At 39.9% G+C, this 20,978-nt stretch overlaps 1 protein-coding gene across 9 annotated transcripts in view; it reads right to left on the bottom strand.

Annotated features, from left to right (window-relative positions):
* The window catches only part of arnt2 (aryl-hydrocarbon receptor nuclear translocator 2), a 367,704-nt gene that overhangs the window by 151,562 nt on the left and 195,164 nt on the right, over positions 1 to 20,978 (bottom strand). For all 9 annotated transcript variants that reach the window (XM_048562709.2, XM_059639326.1, XM_048562712.2 and 6 more), the window contains one exon: positions 12,951 to 13,027. In XM_048562709.2, the coding sequence (XP_048418666.1) occupies positions 12,951 to 13,027 (77 nt within the window). The remainder of the gene's footprint in view (positions 1 to 12,950; positions 13,028 to 20,978) is intronic.

Raw genomic sequence — 20,978 nt, 5'->3', positions numbered from 1 at the left:
AAAAGGGACGAAAAGTAATTAGCTAGTGCAGAGTTTCAAACCTAGCCTGGCTGCCTCCTTCTGCTGAATAAAGTCCTCTGTGAAAGAAGCATGGGCAGGTTCAATCCAGAACTGGTTGATAACAAATCATAAAATTGACAGAACTATTCAGCAATTTTGGCCAGGCTAGCCAGAATAGGAGATGATAATGCCACTACATTACATTCTAAGCTTGTGCAGCATATATCTAATCCATGTTATATATGGTATAAGCATACATGACATGGGTATGGGTTACAAAATTAATTATTTTCTTTCCATTATTTACCTTGCCCTGTGCATTAATTATAACTTTCAATAAAATAACAAAAAATTGAAATACTAAAATCAATAATCTTCATTTATATTAAAGAAAATTTATATTAAAATTCCACATTTAGAAACACAGTCTATCTTCGTGACAACACTCGGAACTGGTATCAATACATAAAACATCCAATAGTTAATGTCTCACTTAGGAAGTGAATGAAACAAGTGGGCTCAATCAATGGTGCAATTATAAAACAAGAAGATTTTGTAAATGTGGTATATCTCTGGTTCCAAAATGCTTTGAAATCGAACATTAAAAGATAATTAATGTTTAAAGTGAATAAACAATTAACTTATTGATCTTTTGCTGTTATCAGGGCTTTCTTCAACCTACTTCAACTTCTATAGAATACTTCTTACTAAATTTACAATTACTTTCTAAAATCATAAATACTGAATCTTTTATTCAAGGCAGATCAGTCACTTGCAGCAATTGCACAAATTTGTAACACATTTCATTCTCCTGGGTTTATACATTGCAAATTTAATGGCAGTCATGTCGCAGCAATTAAAATGATTTCTTATTTGTTAAATAAATCATTGACCTAATTATCTGCGCAAAAATGATGGAAAAGGAGTCTAAAGTCTATATATTACTGATCTGAGCTGTGACTTCCTGAAGTTTAATGAAGACTAACCACTTCCTACAAAGAAATGACAATCCCGATCATTTAATCAATAAATAGACAGCCTAAAGATAAATGATTCAGCTCAGAACTGTCCCAGGTTCTATTCTTAGAATTGGTTATGGCTCAGTTGAAGTAGCCTTGGCATTCCAGTACTAAGGAAGAAATAAAGAAATGATTTCTTGCTCATGTGCTGTTTAGTGATGCTGTTCGTAAGTGCTGTCATATAGACATTTGTGAGCAGAGGATTGGGCTTGACATTGCTTGCTGCCTGGGCTCACATGCCAGGAAAGGACAGTGTGTAAGATAAAAAAGACTTCTCCAGGAGAGAAGAGAAAGAAGCTGGGATATTTTTATTTAGGGAATTAAATAAATCTCCAGGTTCACCTCGGGCTGCTTTACTATACCTCCTACAGTGTAGTTCTAAGGAAGCATTAGGAGAGACCTTGGTGACAGTCACTGATCAGGAATGGTGTGGTGTGCAGCATCAGAACAGAATTTGAAGGATAAACACAAAATAGGCTAAAGGAGAAAGTCAACAAAAGCTCACACCTAACAAACACTGCTGTCCTTTGTTCAACAAACTATTGCACAGGCACTTCATGTGCAGGGCGTTCTGATACAATAACTTTTGGATGGCCTTAAAAATCTTAACTAATAAATCTGATTCCGGTCCTGTTGGTTTCCTTTTCAGTTTGTGTACAATTGTTTACAATAGTTTGCGTACAATAATTTAGAAAATTCTGAACAGGCAGCAGTTTCAGGGGGTCAAAAAAGGCTTTTCAAAAAGACCATAAACATATGGTGTCGCTGCGTATCAGATTTGAAAATAATTGAGCAAGATGTAAAATTCAAGACAAACTATATCACCAGCGGCTAGTTGTACCAGAGGTGACTTCATTAAAACATAAGAACACAAAATGTCATCAAATCAAGCGGATAACGATTATACATTGCAGAGATTAGGGGTAGCAACATCATATATAAATAAAAATAATATTACACAAAACTGTAAATTGAAATTGCAAAAAAATTATTGAAGAAAATAAAGCTACAAGTAACACTGCGTTTTGCATGGGCGTATCTCCCTTCCACAACTATTGTCCTGAGACTGAAAGATTAACCACTGAGCGCATTCCATAGAAGATTAAGACATTTGAAGGGCAACTTCATCCAAGTTCACTGTATGTATTAGATGTAGACATTAAGCACTTTGAAGAGAATTTTCCACACAATCCAGGTTCTTTTCCATTTCATCAGGCAACCTCCCAAAACTCCTATCTCCTGATGTTTTGTGTGGTTGCATGTTGCTGTGCACAGTTGGTAGGAATTCTTGCAGTATCAGAAATTTCTGCCCTGTGTGGCAGCATGAATGGATGCCATCACAACAGAAAACATAGGCAGTGGGGAGCAGTATTCCATGGAGACAGCGGAATCCAGGCAAAACACTTAGAAAGGAAGGAAATAAAGGAAGGTCACAGCATTAACCAGGTTAAGAGAAAAAGTACGCTTTCTTGAACTGTGGAGGCGATGACAAGGTTTTAGACTCAAATTAAGGAGGATGAGAGAAGAGAGTGTTAGCGATTAGAACAAAATTGCCAGACTGTGTCATGAGGAGAACAATTGAGAGATCTGCAATTATAGAAAATAGAATGTTTTGAAAAGTATGTCAGGCTTTTCTGAACTTGGAGGAATGATTATTAAAGTATGTTTTGGGAGTCTCAGATCTGGTTGGTCTGTTGGAAACCCACTTTAATTCATTATTTCCTTAAGATTAACAAAAAAAATCTGTTGAGTGTACAAAAGTCCCACTAGATTAGAAGAATTAAAAGCTCAACTGCACTTTCACTGTGAATATCCGCTCTTACATAATGAGTTTATAATCTTGCAATTATTGCTGCCTCTCTTTCAATGGCTGTGGTCATTTTTACCAGCTAAGTTCATGATTATGAACAGACGATAAATATTTAGCTTTCATTAACTATTCCCCTTTTAAATACAAGTTGATTTTCTCTCAGCACTGTTCCAACACAAGCTTCACCCTTAGATCATGCACCAATAAAATCACTAACTTAAAATTTGATGACCTTATCTGTGACTCTATATAAGATTCTAGTGTACACCTGATCTTGTGGGCAACATATAGCCCTAGATGAAGATGGTCAGTATTGGTATTATTTAGCACGGGCTAGAATTCAGATCTACATTCAACAACAACAGAAAGAATTAGAAACAACTATTCAGAAAATTTCACAGGCAGATAACATGGAGATTTTTTGTTTTACATTTCTTAATTTTACATATCTATTTATTGAGTTGCAGTGGGTATTTGATAAAGTACCACATAGTGGACTACTATGCAAAATGGAAGCATAAGGATAGCATGAATTCAAAACAGCCTAGGACAGACAGATCAGAAAAATGTTGAATGGTCATATTTCCAACTGGAGAGAAGTATACAGTGATGTCTCTGGGGCTTGGTATTAGGATCACCACTTTAATAGGTATCAATTACATCCACACGATACATAATTTTAATATTTGCAGATGACAAGATTTGGAATAGTTGCAAGCTCAGAGGAAAATATTTTTGAAAAGCAATTTAGGAGGATCTAGGCTGGTAAAATGAGCAGGTGAAACTTAACGTAGCCAAACGTTAAATGACATCTTTTGGAATGGCAAGAGGTGGCAATGTATGTTAAATGGCATGATTTTAAAAAAAGTGTGCTGGAATGGGGACATGGGGGTCTGCAAACTTAGACCAGGCCTTTTAATAAGCATGTGGTATCCTGGACTTTATAAACAGAGGCAGTGAGTGCAAACACAAGAAAGCTAAAAATACAATTTTATAGATCACTAGTTAAACCTCAGCTGGAGTAGAGCGCACAAAACAATGGTATCACTTGCAAAGAAAGGTCAAGGCATAGGATTATTCTCCCTGAAACAGAAAAGATTAAGACATGCTTTAGCAGTTAAGATGGAACTTGATAGAGTAGTTAGCAAGAAACCTTTCCAGTTTTTAATGGAAGGGGAGTTGGTAACCAGAGAACACAAATTCATGACAATTGATAAATTCCAAGGTTGGGAGATAGGACTAAGGAGTGATCTTCTTAGTGATAATGATCAGAAATAAAATTCCCAACAGGATAGTGAAAATAAGTTCAATAGCAATTTAAGGTTTTAGCAAAGATTTGTAGCTCGGGTTCTGAATGAGTTTGTTGACTTGCTCGCCGAGCTGGCTTGTTTTCATTCAGAGGCTTTGTCACCATGCTAGGTAACATCATCAGTGAGGCCTCGATAAAGTGATGTTGTTCTAGTCTGCTTAGAATTTATACTGTCCGGTCTGTTATGTTGAGTAGTGTCATTTATGGTTTTGTTCTGTATGGGTTTGTATGAAGGATCCAATTCTATATGCTTGTTGATTGCATTATGGATTGGAAATCATGCCTCAAGGAATTCTGGTGGGTGTCAATGTTTGGCTTGGCCTACTATAGATATGTTGTGCCAGTTAAACGGATGGCGTTTAGGGAGGCCTCACTTGATGGTGTTACCTAGCACAGTGACGAAATGTCTGAATGAAAACAAGTCAGCTTGGCGAGCAAGTCAACGACCTCACATTCAATAGCAATGTTAGAAATAGAATCGGATGTTTACTTGAGAATGGAAAATTTGGCAGGGACACTGGGGATAAAAACCAAAATGGGACGCATCAGAAATGTACAGGCATGTCTGCCTGAATATGGTGTATTGCATCATTCTAGGCTAAAAATCTGCTTCTTCTAACAGTACAAGGCAGCGACCATTTCTGATTAAATTGTAATGCTTAAACCATGAGTGGAACTGGCTCATGATAATTGCACAACAAAAGAATTCTAGGATTTCTAAAAAGTTGCCTCGTTTTAAAGTTCAGATTCTGTTTCTAATTTAGAACCAACCGCATCTGAGAATCTCAACATTTAAGAAAACAACAAACCTTGACAAATTTCATGGAAATAAATTTGCAACTCTTGAAAAAAACATCTTAGAAGACCAAAAATATTTAGACAGTATTGTACTGTGGTAATTCACAACATAACAAACAGTTACAAAACAAAGACTTTTTCATGTTTTATAACCTAAACTTCCTCTCAATTTGTTGTGATTCTGTTCTTTCAATGTAAAGGCACAGAGGCTCTCAGAAACATTTTGTTTAATGTGTAGAGAATTGTAAGGCATCATACGAATCTGATCTTTCTGAGGTTCCATCCCATTTAACAAGTCTGTCTCTGAAAGCTGAGGCATGAGTTGGCCAAGTATCATTTTATTCCCCAATTGCTCCTCTCTTCAACATGTTCATCGTTGATTGAAAATATCGATATTACAATTGCTGTAGTAGTTAGTTTGATTTTATACTTCTTTTTCTTGAAAAAAAAATTGCAAAATTTTTACGTTCATTTTTGCCTCTTGGCTCCATTTGATTAAAATAATGATAAAGAGAGGAAATAAAGAGTAGGAATTAATAGGTCCTTTTCAAATTGGCAGGCAGTAACTAGTGGGGTGCCACAGGTATCAGTGCTGAGACCCTAGCTATTCACAGTACGTATTAATGATTTGGATGAGGGAACAAAATATAACATTGCCAAGTCTGCAGATGATACCAAGTTGGGTGGGAAGGTGAGTTGTGACGAGGATACAGAGATCCTTCAGCATAATTACAACAGATTGAAACGAGGTTGAGTGAACAAATCAATGGCAGATGCAGTATAATTTGGATAAATGTGAGGTTATTCACTTTGGAAGCAAAAACAATAAGACAGACTACTGAATGGCTGTAAATTGGGAGAGAATTGCAGCACGCAGTAAAGAAGGCAAATGGTATGTTGGCCTTCATTGCGAGTACAAGAGCAGGGATGTGTTGTTGCAGTCATACAGGACCTAGGTGAAGACACAGCTAGAATAAAAACCAAAAGAACTGTGGATGCTGTAAATCAGGAACAATAACAAAGTTGCTGGAAAAGCTCAGCGGGTCTGGCAGCATCCGTGAAGGGGAAAAGAGACTTAGCATTTTCGGTCTGATGACTCTTCCTCAGTATGTTCTGAAGAAGGGTCATCGGACCTGAAACGTTTTCTCCTTCACAAATGCTGCCAGGCCTGCTGAGCTTGACCGGCAACTTTGTTTTTGTTCCATATCTCGAATATTGTGCGCAGCTTTGGTCTTTTTTCTAGGAAGGATGGTCTTGCTTTCAAGGGAGTGCAACAAAGGTTTACCAGGCTGATCCCAGGGATGGCAGGAATGATGTATAAGGAGAGAGTAACTAGGTTAGGATTGTTTTCACTGGGGTTCAGACGAATGATATCGGATCTCATAGGGACTTGTAAAATTCTAACAGGACCAGACAGGGTAGATGCAGGGAGAATGTTCCTGATGGTGGGTGTGTCCAGATCCAGGGTTCGCAGTCTTAGGATTCAGGGTAGACCATTTCAGGATGGAGGTGAGGAGACATTTATTCACCTAAACAGTGGTGAGCCTGTGGAATTACTGCAGGAAGTAATTGACGCCAAAACATAGAATGTATTCAAGGGGCGGCCAGATATAGCACTTGGGGCAAATGGAATCAAAGGTAATGGGGAGAAAGAAGGATGAGGCTGTTGAATTGGACTATCAGCCACGATTGTGATGAATGGCAGAGCAGGTTGAAAAGGCTGAATGGCCTCCTCCTGCTCTTACCTTCTATGTTTCTAGAAGAAAAAGGAGCAGGAATATTCCATATGGCCTCTTGATTCTGCTGCGACATTCAATGAGATCATGGATAAACTTGGAACTCAATTCCACGCTTCTGCCGAATACCCACATCATGATTCCCATGCAGTCAAAATAACTATCCATCTCAATTTTGAATATAAGTATCAATTGAATACCTATGGCTCTCAACGTGAAGTGAAGAAATTTTGCCACCTCTTAGTCTTAAATTGTTCATTCTTTATGTGAGACTATATTCGCTAGTTTGAGAATCTTTAGCCACGAGAAACAACATCCAGGTTACAAAGAATGCTACAGTGCCATCGTGATCACCTCCCGTTTTCCTAATGTGGGGATTAATTTCCAGCATGCTACCACAGTGAAGTGTCTAAGTGGATCCTCATCAAGTCTCAGCAGCATATAAGACTAGCCCAGTTAGTGCTGACTTACAATAGGGTGTGGCAATTGAGTGATTAAGGAAGCTCAAGTGAGGAAGGGAATGAGATGTTCTGTTGAATTTGTCTTTCCTAAACTTTTTCTGGAGATGTTTCTTACTCTGCTACAGTAGCAGCTAGTTATCTGGGGAGTATATGGTAAATGGCTAAGATTTATTTTATTCCTACAGTTCAACTTAATACAGCAATTGATGTTAAGGTTAATAAGATATGTAAAAATATACCTAAATATAAAACTGAATGAATTAAATAGCTCATTAGAACACATTAAGGCTAGCATGACAGCAAACTTCACACTGTCAGAAAGGAGAGATCATAACTGGAGTGGAACACGGCCCAAGCAAATGTGTAGTTAGGGAATTTGGAAGCAGTGTGGGAATTCAGTGCAGAAGGAAAGAGGTACCTTTTGTTTGCGTTTTTTGGCTCACAGTTTGTAAGGCTTTGTTTTAAACAGGATAAACTGAAGTCCAGGAACAGGGTCTCAGTGAAGAAGAGTGACATCTCAAGTAGCCACAAGTTCATTTGTTGGTGATAGTCAAATTATTAGCTATCTATCATAGATTACTTTCAGATTGAAGACAAATAAGGAAAATATTCACAGTCTATGAATTAAAATATGAATACAAAATCATTAAAACTCAAATTGAGAACTATGTAATTAAAAGTAAGATATAGGGCTAGGTGATATGTTGTAACTGCATATTGGGGAAGCTGGTGGACCCAAATGTGGTTCAATATGATCACATCTATTGCAAATGTTGGTTACTTCAGGAATTCCAGCTCAGAGTTGATAAGCTAGAGTCTGAGCTTTGGATATTGCAACACATTGGTGGTGGTGGTGGGTGGTGGGTGGTGGTGGGTGGTCGTGGGTGGTGGTGGGTGGTGGTGGGTGGTGGTGGGTGGTGGGGGGGTGGGGGGTGTGCGGGGAAAGAGTCACCTGGACACTGTGTTTCAGGAAGCAGTCACATACCTTGGATTAATTACCTTGAATTTGGCCAATGGTCAGTGGTCAGGGACAGAACAGTGTGACTACAAGTGAGGCAGTAGATAGATCCTGGAGGTAGAGCTGAAGGAGCCTCAGCCCTTTAGCTTATCTAATAGGTTTGAGGTTCTTGCTCCCTGTGTAGATGAGGCTGGGCCTCTAGGGAGGAAGCGCAAACTGACCATAGCACCATTACACATGCAGCCATTCAAGAGACAGGGAGAAAAGAGAACTATAGTTGTAATGAGGGGATAGATGCTGCTCTCTGTGACCAGGACTGAGAGTCCTGAGAGCTGCATTGTGTGCCTAGGTGCCCGGGTTCAGGATAGCTCATCTGGGCTGCAGAGGAACCTGGAGTGGGAAGGAAGTGATCCAACTGTCATGGTTCATGTAGTTCCCAATGATAAAGGACAACTAGACAATCTGCTGAGGGAATATGAGCAGTGAGAGTCCAAATTAAAAAGCAGAACCAAAATCTCTGAGTTACGACCTGAGCCATGAGCTAAATGATACAAGTTCAACAAAACTAAAGAGCTAAATGCGTGGCTCAAAGATTTATAAGGGAGAAGGGAGTTTGAATTCATGGGACATCGGCACCAGTACTGGTGAAGAGAGCTATTCCGGTGGGACAGGCTCCACCTGAGTTGTGCTGGGGCGAGCATCCTTGGCAATTGCACAATTAGGACTGTGGATAGGGCTTTGAACTAAATAATGGGGGTGTTGGTTTCAGCAGCATGGAAAATTATTAAAAAAAGGTAAAGGTGAGGGGCAAGAGAGTTCAGCAGAGGTTGTTAAATTTTCCATAACAAGTAACAGTACAGAAAGTTTGAGAAGGATCAGGAATCTAACTTCGGGTACAGCAGATGAGGCGACAATTGTGCATAGGGGGTCAATCGTTGCAGTACTGACAGTTTTATACTTAAATGTACAAAGTAAGGTAAAAGAGGTTGTAGCGCAGTTTGAAATTGCCAAGTATGACATAATGGGTATCACAGAGACGTGGCTGCAAGGGAATCGGGCTGAGAACTAAATATCTAAGGATACACATGCTATTGAAATGACACTCAGGTGGACATTGAGGGTGGGTTTGTCTTGTTGGTAAGAAATGAAATTAAACTGATGGCAAGAACTGATATAGAGTCAGGAGGTGCATAATCTGTGTGGATAGAATTGAGAAACTACAAAGGAAGAAAGGCCCTGATGGGAGCTGTGTGCAGGCCTCCAAGCAATAGTCAGGAGGTGGAGACAAAAACAAATCCGGAAAAGAAAAGCATGTAAGAAAGGCACTATTACAATGCAGTTTTTTTAGCAGATCTCAAGAACAGGAATTCGTGGAATGTCTACAAGATTTTGTTTGGGTAGATCACACTGAATTTACCCTGCAGTTTGAGAGGGAAAAGCTTGTATCAGATGTAATAATATTACAACTGAGTAAAGGCAACTTTCCTCAAAGACATGAGGAAAGAGCTGACTGGAATTGATTGGAAGGGAAGCCTAACAGGGAAAATGGTGGGACAGCAATGGCAGGAGTTTCTGCGGATAATTCAGGAGACACAGCAGAAATTCATCCCAAGCAGGAAGAAACATACACCAGGGAGGACAAGAAGGGAAGTCAGTGACTGCATAAAAGCAAAAGAAAGAGCATACAAGATGGTGAAGATTACTGGGAAGCTTTTAAAAACCAACAGAGAACAACTAAATGAGCAATAAGGAGGGCGAAGATGAAATATGAGAGTAAGCTAGCTGTATTATAGAAAAAGTTTGTGAGTTTTTTTTAAGCTTTCTAAAAGGGAAGAGAGAAGCAAGAATGCACATTGGACTGCTAGAAAATGAGGCTGGAGACGTAGTAATGGGGAAGAAAAGAAATGGCAAAGGAACTGAACAAGTACTTTATATCAGTTTTCAGAGGAAGACACAAGCATAACAGAACTTCAAGGAAGTCTGGGGCCAGAGGTGAGTGTAGGGGCCATCATTAAGGAGAATGTGCTGGGTTGCAGAAATTTCTGAAAGTGGATAATTCACCAGGACCAGATGGGCTGTACTCCAGAGTTTTCGGGCGATAGCTGAGGAGACTGAAGAGATGATCTTTCAGGAATCACTGGAGTCACGGAGGGTCCTGGAGGACTGGAAAACTGCAAGTGTAGCACTCCTGTTTAAGAAGGGAGAGTGGCAGAAGACAGGAAATTATAGGTCAGTCAGCCTGACCTTGCTCACTGATTAAAATTTTAGAGTCCATTGTTAAGGCTGAATTTGTGGATTACTTGGAAGTGCATGGTAAAATAGGACTAAGTCAGCACAGCTTTGTCAAGTGGAGGTCATGTCTGACAAATTTATTATTATTCTTTGAGGAGGTAATAAGCAAGTGAGAAAAAGGAGAGCCAATGGACGTGTTCCATTTAGAATTCCATAAGTTCTTTGAGAAGGTGCCAGACAGGATGCTTCTAAATAAGGTAAGAGCCCATGATGTCAGGTGCAAGGTACTGGCATAGAGAGGGGATTGGCTGATTGGCAAAAGGTAGACATTAGAGATAAAGGGTCTTTTTCAGATGGCAGTCAGAGGCTAGTGAAGTTTCACAAAAGTCAGTATGGGGACAATTCACATTATATATTAATGATTTGGGTGAATGAACTGAAGGCAAGATAGGTGGAGGAACAGATAGGTTGAGGAAACATCAAGGCTGTGGAAATAATTTGACAGGCTAGGAGACTCAAAGAAGTGGCGGATGGAACATAATGTGCAGAAGTGTGAGGTTGTGCACTTTGGGAGGAAGAATAGAGGCAAAGACTATCTTCTAAACAGGGAAAGGCTGCAGAAACCTGGAGCACAAAGGGAGTTAGCAGTCCCAGTTCAGATTCTCTTCAAGTCTATACACAGGTTCATTTCATAGTTTGGATGGAAAATGCAACGTTAGCATTCATTTCAAGAGGTTTAGAATACAACAGCAGAACTGTACTGCTGATGCTGTATAAGGCTCTGCTCAGATTGCATTTGGAATATTTTGAACAGTTTCAGGTCCCATGACTATTGAAGGGTGTGCTGGCCTTGGAGGCTCAAAGAATGATCACGGAAATGAAGGGATTGTTTGTCATACGAGGAGTCTGGGCTTGACAGAGTTTAGAAGGGTGAGAGACAATCTCATTTAAACTTACAGAATACTGACAGGCCTGGATAGAGTGATTGTGGAGAAAATGTTTCCACAGAGGCACACAGCCTCAGAGTGAAGGAATATCGCTTTTGATGTGAAATGAGAGGTATTTTCTTCAGCCAGAAGTTGTTAATCTGTGGAACTTATTGCCACAACGCACTGTGGAGACTAAATCATTGAGTGTATTTAAGACAGGGGTAGGTACGTTCTTGATTAGTAAGGAGGTCAAAGATTTTGGACAGAAGGCAGGAGAATGGAATTGAGAAACATATCGGCCATGATCAAATAGCAGAGAAGACTTGAAGGGTTGATTGGCCTAATTATGCTCCTTTATCATAAGGTCTTGAGAATAGCTGGGGTCCAACCACTGATCACTGCAGTACCCACTGGGTCATTGCCTGCCACCCAAAGAGACCTGTTTATTTCTACTTCTGTTTTCTGTCTGACAGCTAGTTCTCTATCTATGTCAAGACACTACCCCCGTGCCATGCATTTTGATTTTACTTTCTACTCTCTTATATGGGACCTTATTGAAAGCCTTCTGAACGTCCAAGTCAACTACATAAGTTCCCCCTTATTAACTCTACTGATGACATCCTTGAAACATTTCAACAGATTTGTCAAGCATAATTTCCCTCTTATAAATCCATGCTGGCTGTATTCAGCTCAGTCACTATTTTCCAAGTGCTCTGCTATTAATTCTTTAATAATGGACTCTCTACTCCCTTTTCTATAATAGCAGGGGTACATCAGTTACCTTCCAATCCATAGAAACTGTTCAGAGTCTACAGAATTTTGAAAGATGACTATTCCGAGGGCCACTGCCTTAACTATTCTGGAATGGAGATTATCAAGCCTAGGTGATTTGTGAGCCTGTATTCCCATCAGTTTCCACACCATTCCCCTACTTATTTCATTCAGCTCCTACCTCTCACCAGACACTGTGTTTCCCCAACATTTTTGGGATATTGTGTCCTCCTTTGCAAAGAGACAACCAAAATACATTTTTAATTGGTCTGCAAACACTTTGTTTTCCATTATAACTTCCCTGGTTTTTGACTGTAAGGGTTCTACATTTGTGTTCACCTACCTTTTTCTCTTTGCATATCTTTAGAAATTTTTATAATTAGTTTACCCGTTCCCTGCAAGTTTACTTTAGAATTTTATTTCCCCCTTTTAATCAATCCCTTTGCCCGCTTTGCTGAAGTCTAAACTGATCCCAATCCTCAGGTATGCAGATCTTTTTGGCTGATAATATGTGTTTCTTCCTTAGATCTTATACTATTCCTCATTTCCATTGTAAACCATGGCTGGGTTACCTTTCCTGTTTTACTTTTGTGCCAGTGATGAACAATTGTAGTAGCTCCTCCATGTACTCTTTAAATGTTTGCCATTGTCTATCCACTGTCATCCTTTTAGTGAAGCTTCCCACCCTTTTCTATCTTACTTGTTAGTGATATCCTCAAAACCTTTGTGAAGCCTTCCTCAGTTGTGGTTATTAAATACAGGTTTACTTCATGCTAATTAAATATTAATTTTGTAAAGTTATATATAATTCTCACATTTGCCTTCTCTTGCAGTAATCTGAAATATAGGAGATTTAGTAAGAAGTCTGTACCTTCCACTGGGGGAAAGACACAACCATATTAATTTCCTCAATAAGTACTTATATACCTGTAGGCGTCCAATTGCAACAAGACAAAATTTACTGCTTTGTCCGCCATCTGATTCCTCCTCTGGAAGGGTCATTCCTGTCAAATAAAAATGATGTCACTGTGTTACTACCAACAAATTTCAACACTTGCATTAACATTTTATTCTCATTGAACCCTCTGAAAATATTAATTTTGTACAAGGTATCAAACCAGTTAACCCTAATGTACTAAGGGTCTCTGAATGGCTTATGCAACTGACTAGCTTTCCAGCCTAAAGAATTCATTGAGGTTTCTTTATGTTTGAAAGAAAATAGCAAAACGTGATTCTTAGCAAACTGCTCCAGGAGTTCATGTATACACCATCGCAGCAGGAGATCACATGGGCGTTTACAAGACCAACTTGTGGTGAGTCAGCAATCATCTGCTGCATAACTACACAGTTCATCACTGATTGCAGGAAAAGAAACGAAAATAAATTGCATGGACTTATTAAAATAATTTACATTACACATAAAAACAAAAAAAAGTGATCAAAAATAACGCTCAAAGAATGTCTTTAGGGTCAACGAAAAGCCTGGTCCAAATGCTTGGTAAGGAAAAAGGGTATTCAAAGTGGAAGGCAGAGGTATTTACAGAATAAAAGAGTGTGTGGAGTCTTTGCAGCGGGAGACACAGGCACCACCAAAGGCGAAACTAATCTACAGTGAATGCACAAGGTCTTAAAGACAGTGGATCAAAGCATTTGGAAGAGTGGGTGGGCAATGCAGAGCTGAAGAAGCTGATAAAAATGATGAGAGAAAAGGGAGGAGCGGTGGGTTGGTTCAAAGAAATGAGGAATTACAGAGCAAAATGGCCTTTGGTTCAAAGAACATTCCCGAACAGAAAGGTGGAGTCATCTGGCTGGCAAAAGTGATGGACCTTACTGAAGATGTGGGGTTAAAGCTGCATTTTTGGAAGGGTGAAAAACTGCTCTCCGATGAATAAATTTATCAATCGGGAAATAGTTTTTAAACCCTCCAGACCAGCAGGTTCTACCAACTTGAATTCAGCTTCACACATGAGCATAATTAAGGAGGAAATACATGGGTTTCACAGGATGGATCATCAAAAGCTACTAAGCCGTTTCTGAACATCACTGTATAGAGCATTTAAATAATAGAACATTACAATTCTAAAAGTCCAAGATCAAAAACCAATCAGAAATAATGCACCACATCCACTCATGTTCATAGGTCAGGTGCCCTCAATTTTGGAGCCAAAGCTGAAGTGCATACCTATTATCTTATCAAGTTACCGACCAGAAGAAATCAATCATGCAGAAATTACAGGTCATTTGCAAAAGTAGTCAGTACAACCCAAAAAGATGAAAAGAAACTGAGCACAATTATTTTACTAAATGGGAACAATTACACAGTTTTTAAATGCTATTTTGCTGAATCAGAGACAGCGCTGCAGTATACAGGTAATTAGATTCAATTCTATCGGCAGTTCTACAACTCCATATTTCTCCACCTTTGGCCTCAGGTGCATCTTCCACTTTCTTCGACTTGTCATTGGCAGGCCTTTTCTTCAACGATCAAAACTGAGGGTTCTGAAATTCGCACACCGAGTCTTTCTCTCCCTACCAACTGGAAAATTCCAATCAGTATTGGAAGAATGAGCTCCACAGATCCTTTAGGTTTCCCTTCTGGAAACCACCTGTGAGCAGATAGCAAAGATCCAGCTCAACAATTTGACCCATTTAGAACAGCCTGGACGCAGGAAACTGCAGACCATCCTGATGTTGTGCTCACCTCCGCAACCGTTTTAAAAATCTGACCTTGATGCTTATTTCATTTTGGATCCAGTCCAATTGGGGAAGTTGAAATACTTTTCTGATAGGATAAGGAGTATTTTTTTAAACATTGTGTATTTAAAAAAAGTCATGAGAAATAGGAACTTTAAATAAACGATGGTGTATGGATTATTTCTTCATTCTGGCCATGGCACACAAACAGACCACCAAACTAAACATCTCTTGGTTGAGTTTAATTAGTCCACATTCTTTGTTGATTTATTTCCAATAGCGAAAGGAAATAAATTCCTTTCAAGAGTAACAGGATATTTTGTAAAAATCTGAATTCTTGAAGTATTTTTTCCAGTGATGTAAAGTAGAATACTTGTGGGGGTAATGTGGAGTGAATTAGATATAGGATTTAATTCTATGGCTTCCTTAGTAATTGTAGCATATTTCAAAGACCAGAAAATCCCATACAGTATATTTATTTCATCAATAATTTAAGCTGCTTAAAACAAGACTTAGAGATAGGCAACAAGAATGAAATCCAAGGGTATTTGAGATTTTGATTCCAGCAGCTTAAGCTCAGCAATTCAGGGTCCTATTTCTAAATTTTCATCTTAGTAATGACTTAAAGCAAACACTGAGTGGCTAGGGAATGATGTAAAATTAAAGGTAATTAAATGTTTACAAATAGTCTTGTGATCAAACAGGAAAGAACGTGTAGGATGGCATTGTGTTTAACACCACGCCTCACAGCACAAGGTTCCCAAGTTCCATTCCAGCCTTAGGTGACGGTCTATGTAGAGTTTACACATTATCCATGTCTCTGTGGGTGCCCTGGTTTCTCCCACAGTCCAAATATGTGCCAGGTTAGACAGATGGCCATGCTAAATTGTCCACTGTGTCCAGAGACGTGTAGGCTAGGCGTACCAGCCATGGGAAATGCAGGGTTATGGGTATAAGTAGGGGGCCTAGGTCTAGGTGGGATGCTTTTTGGGGGACCATTGCAGATGGGTCTAATTGCCTCTTTCCACACTGCAGGAAAACTGTGTTTGAACTTGAAATATGGAAATGCTGAGCAGATAAATTGTACAATGTGTATATAGTCAAATCATGTTATAGTAGTTGCAATGCTGAAAATAAAATTATGAGAACTCACTGTTCTGCCACTCACTGATATCATGACTGATCTGTGAATTAACTCCCTATACTTTTGTCTCACATCTCCTAACAGTTTTGGTCAATAGTATCAATCACTCTGCCATCGATGTCAGGCCAGTAAACGGTAAGGTCCTCAGGAGGTCTGTGGAACAGAGAGACCTAGGAGTACAAGTACCTTGTCATTGAAAGCGGCATTTCAGGTGGACAGGGTGGTGAAGGAGGCATCTAGCATGATGACCTTCATCAGTCAAGGCAATGAGTATAGGAGTTAGGATGTTATGCTACAGTGGTAATTGGTGAGGCCACACGTAGAGTATTGTGTACAGCTTTGGTCACCCTGTTACAGGAAAACCATAGTTAAACCGGGAAATGTGCAAAGAAGATTTACAAGCTTATTGCCAGGATTAGCAGGCCTGAGTTATAGGGAGAGATTGGTCAGGGTAGGACTGTAGGAAGATGAGGAGTGACCTTATTGAGGTACATAAAATCATGAAGGGCTTGGATTGGAAGAATGCATACAATCTTTTTCCCAGCGATGGGAAATTCAAAACTAGATGGCATAGGTTTTAAGGTGAGAGGGGTAAGATTTAAGATTTAAGAAGGACCTGAGGGGCAACTTATTCATGCAGAGTGTGGTGTGTATGTGGAATGGGCTGCTAGAGGAAGTGGTTGAGGCAGATACAACAGCAACATTTAAAAAACATTTGGATAGGTACATGGATGGGAAGGGTTTTGAGGGATATGGACCAAATGCGGGCGATTAGAGCTGGATGAATGTGCATCATGGTCAGCATGGACCAGTTTGGGCCAAAGGGCCTATTTCCATGCTGTATTACTCTATGATCTAATTATCAGATGGAGGAGACAGTTCCAAACTTCTAGCAACAAATGCACTCCTGAGAGACTTGTCTGTAATTTTTAGACATTGGGGAATTTAGGATTAGTGAGGGACAATGAGTGGAAATAGGTTCTTACTTTCTTCAGATCAGAGGTATGGTCACAGACATTCGCACGGGCCCTAGTTACGCCTGTCTCTCTGAGAGCTATGTGAAACATTCTCTGTTTCAGTCCTACTCAGGTCCTTCCCCACAACTCTTTCTCCAGTACACAGCACATCATTGGTGCGGCTTCCCTCTCTTCTGAACGTGAAACTTTTATCAATTTTGCTTCTAATTTCTACCCTGCTTTCACCTTCATCTAGTCCAACTCTGACTCTTTCTTTCCCTTCTCTGACATCTTGTTTCCACTTCAATTATGTCAATGATACATCCTCACGCCCTGCTTCCTGTAAAGACTCCATACCAGTTTCCCAGTTCCTCCATCTCTGTTTCAACCATTCTGATGCCAGCTTCCACAAGGGGGCTCCAAAATATCCACCCTTTTCCTCAAGCAAGGATTCAGCACCACCATGGTTGCCAGGAGCCCTCAGCCACATCCAACACATCTCTGCACTTCTGTCTTCACCTCTTTTCTTCCCTCCCAGAATAGCAATAGGATCCCCCGGTCCTCGCTTACAACCCCGCTAGCATTGACATCCAAAGAACTGTAAGCCACCACTCCCGCCACCTTCAGTGAGATGCCAAAGCCAGCCACATTCCCCACCCTTCCCTTGTCAGCCTTCTACTGGGACTATTCACTCGACAACGCCTTGCTCCATTCCACCTCCACTCCCAAAACCACCCCACAGACTACAGCACCTTCCCACACAATCACAGAAGGTGTAACATGTGGCTGTTTACTTCCTCCCTCATCAGTATCCAAGGCCCTAGACACACTTTCCAGGTGAAGGAGTGATTTGCCTGCACTTCACTTAATCTAGTCTACTGTATTTACTGCTCACAAGGTGGTCTCCACCACATTGCGGAAGCAAAATACAGTCTGGGGGACTGTTTTGCAGAACACATAAATTCTGACTGCAAAAATGACCTGGACAGTCCTGTTGCCTGCCCTTTCAAGACACCACCATGTTCCCACTATCTCAGGCTTGCTGCAGCGCTCCAGCGAAGCTCACAACAAGCCGGAAGAACAGTATCTCACTTTCTGCTTGAGGACCCTGTAGCCTTCAGGACTCAACACCAAGTTCAATAATTTTTTGGCCTGAGCACCTTCTTCCATATCTTTCCCGTAAGCTGCTCACACCTCGCCTTGACATCACAGGAACTGCTACTAGAAAATAATCCATTGTCAGCTAAAGTCACCATTAGCAGCTGTTTATTCTCCTAGGATGACCTTTACCGATTCTTTTGCCTGCCAAACTGTTGTTCTTTCTCTCTGGGCTCCACCTCCACCTGTCGGTTACTCCTTTCCCCTCAACAGGCCCCTCCCAATCCTAAGTTCAGAATGTATACCATCCTTTTTGTAGCTATAACCAGAAGGGTCTTCAGAAGGGTCACTGGACTCAAGACTTTAACTCTACTTTCCCTCCTCAGTTGCTGCCAGACCTGCTGCATTTCTCAACAATTTCTGAAATAGGTTACTTTCATTTACTTGAAAACTTTAATCCTGAATCTTCTAAATTCCAGAAAATGCAACCCTAGTAATTTCTCCTCTGTGAATAACTGTAATTATTAATAGATTATCTGGATCATTCAGTAATAAATCTATTAAAACTGTTCAAGGTACTCCAGGTGTGATCCAACCATGCTTTGTAGAGCTGGAGCAAAACTTCATCTGCTTGTATTCCTATCATCTGCATATAAAGTCCATCATTCCATCAGATTTTATATTATTTTCTGTACTTCCCCATGATATTTTAATGATTTCAGTGTGTAGACAACCCACTCCTACCCCACAGTTTATTTGAACCTCCAATGTTTCTACCTTTTCATCAGTTATTTAGTTGTCGGTGCTAAATTAAATCAAAGAACTATGGGTGCTGGAGATCTGAAACATAAACAACAGTTTACTTCTGAAGAAGGATCACTGAGCTTGTAATGTTAACATTTTTTTCTCTCCACAGATGGCGTCAAACCTGCTGTGTCTTCTGTGCTATATTTTTTGGTATCAAAATGGATGACCTCATATTTGCTGATAATGTAATCTGTTTGTCATACAGCACAGAAACAGATTCTTTGGTCTAACTTGTCCATGCTGACCAAGTTTCCCAAAGTAAACTAGTTCCATTTGCCTGACTTTGGCCCCTATCCCTCTTAACCTCTATTCATCACAAATGATTTTTATATTGTAATAACCCTTGGCCCGTTGAGTTTTATTTTTGTGAGATGTCCCCTTTAATCCAAAGTGAAGTTGTTTTAAGTTCAACGCTGGCTGATGTCAGTATGCAGATAAAAGCTGATCAGGATGGTAATAGGTTCCAGCCTGTTTTGTGATAGTTGCTTTAAAGAGTTACACTTCAGAACATAGGAGTCCTATTAGGGGAACCAAGCAAAGCTCACTGATGATCTGTTTTCTGTTTAGCATTAGAAAACAATATGACTTCAGAAATTTTTAGTGAAGCCATATGCAAGAAATGAATCCTGAAAGTGGAATGAATAGTTCAGAAATGCTAAAGGGCTGAGTGTTTCTGTAAGGGAACCAGTGAACCAGCTCGGTGGATTGGTCATTTGGGAAGGAACTCTGAAAAGCTATGGCATCAGAACAGAACAATGAGAAAAGGATCATAGATGCGCACCTGATCAACATCAGCAGTATCTGGGTATCGTAGATAGAATCTGACTGCTGATGAAAGCAACTTGATCAGATAGGACAATGGACCAAGGAGTGACAGATGGAGTTTAATTTAGATAAATGTGAGGTGCTGCATTTTCAAAAGGCAAATCAGGGCAGGGCTTATATACTTAATGGTAAGGTCCAAGGGAGTGTTGCTGAACAAAGAGACGTTGGTGTGTAGGTTCATAGTTCCTTGAAAGTGGAGTCACAGGTGGATAGTTTAGTAAAGAAGGCATTTGGTATGCTTGCCTTTATTGGTCACTGCATTGAGCATAGGAGTTGGGAATTCATATTGTGGCTGTACAGGACATTGGTTAGGCCACTTTTGGAATCGTGTATAATTCTGCTACAGGAAGGACGTTGTGAAACTTCAAAGGGTTCAGAAAAGATTTACAAGTAAGTTGCAAGAGTGGAGTGTTTAAGCCAAATGGAGAGGCTGAACAGACAAGGGGCTATTTTCCTTGGAGCAGTGGAGGCCGAGGAGTGACCTGTTTGAGATTTATAAAATCATGAGGGGCATGAATAGAGTAAATAGTTAAGGACTTTTCCCCAGGTAGGGGAGGCGGAAATTGAGGGCATAGGTTTTAAGGTAAGAGGGGAAAGATTTAAAAGGGGAAAGATTTAAAAGGGACCTAAGGGGCAACATTTTCAGACAGAAGATAGTGCATGTTTGGAATGAGCTGCTAGAGCAAGTGGTAGAGGCTGGTACAATTACAACTTTTAAAGGTCATCTGGAGGGGTATATGAATAGGCAGGATTTAGAGGGATAGGGGCCAAATGCTGGCAAACGGGACTAAATGTATTTACAATATCTGGTCAGTATGGAAGAATTAAACCGAACGGTTTGTTTCTGTGCTGTATTTCTCTATAGTACTATAACCCAAGGGTCAAATCCATCAAGTGAGTAAAGTGAGAGAACTCAATACTGGAGACTAAGATGGAAAGATTGTGAGATTGCACAATGGTCCTACATTTGCATAAAGTGATGGGGGTATTTGCAAATGTTTACATTGTACGTTTGGTGTTGAATTATTTAAACAAAAATGTGTTTTATATGAAATATCAATAACCAATTAATTACAGTGACCTTTGTTGGGTCATTAGTGTAAAATTGTTTTAGGAAGTGAAATTTTGTCTTTGATCATTTCCGCTGGTAATGTGAGGATTCCTCCGTTGTAAAAGGTTTTCCATCTCTATTGGGATTGCGATAGTATATTGATGATCAGAGTAAGCACAATGGTATAAGTTACACTACATATAAGCTAGGTTAAAATGGACAGTTGTACAAGACTGTTAACTGTCAATGAAAAAGATAAATGATTTAGACTGCTATGATGAAGGTAATAATTCATTTGCACATTGAGGGAGTGTCTCACTGTCGGAGGCACTGCCCTTTTGATATTAGATATTAAACTGCGACTCTGCCTGCGTTTAGAA

The sequence above is a fragment of the Stegostoma tigrinum genome, chromosome 33 (assembly GCF_030684315.1).
Source record: "Stegostoma tigrinum isolate sSteTig4 chromosome 33, sSteTig4.hap1, whole genome shotgun sequence".
NCBI classification, from domain to species: domain Eukaryota; kingdom Metazoa; phylum Chordata; class Chondrichthyes; order Orectolobiformes; family Stegostomatidae; genus Stegostoma; species Stegostoma tigrinum.
The sequence above is the reverse complement of the archived record's forward strand: the minus strand, read 5'-3'. Positions and strand labels throughout refer to the sequence as shown.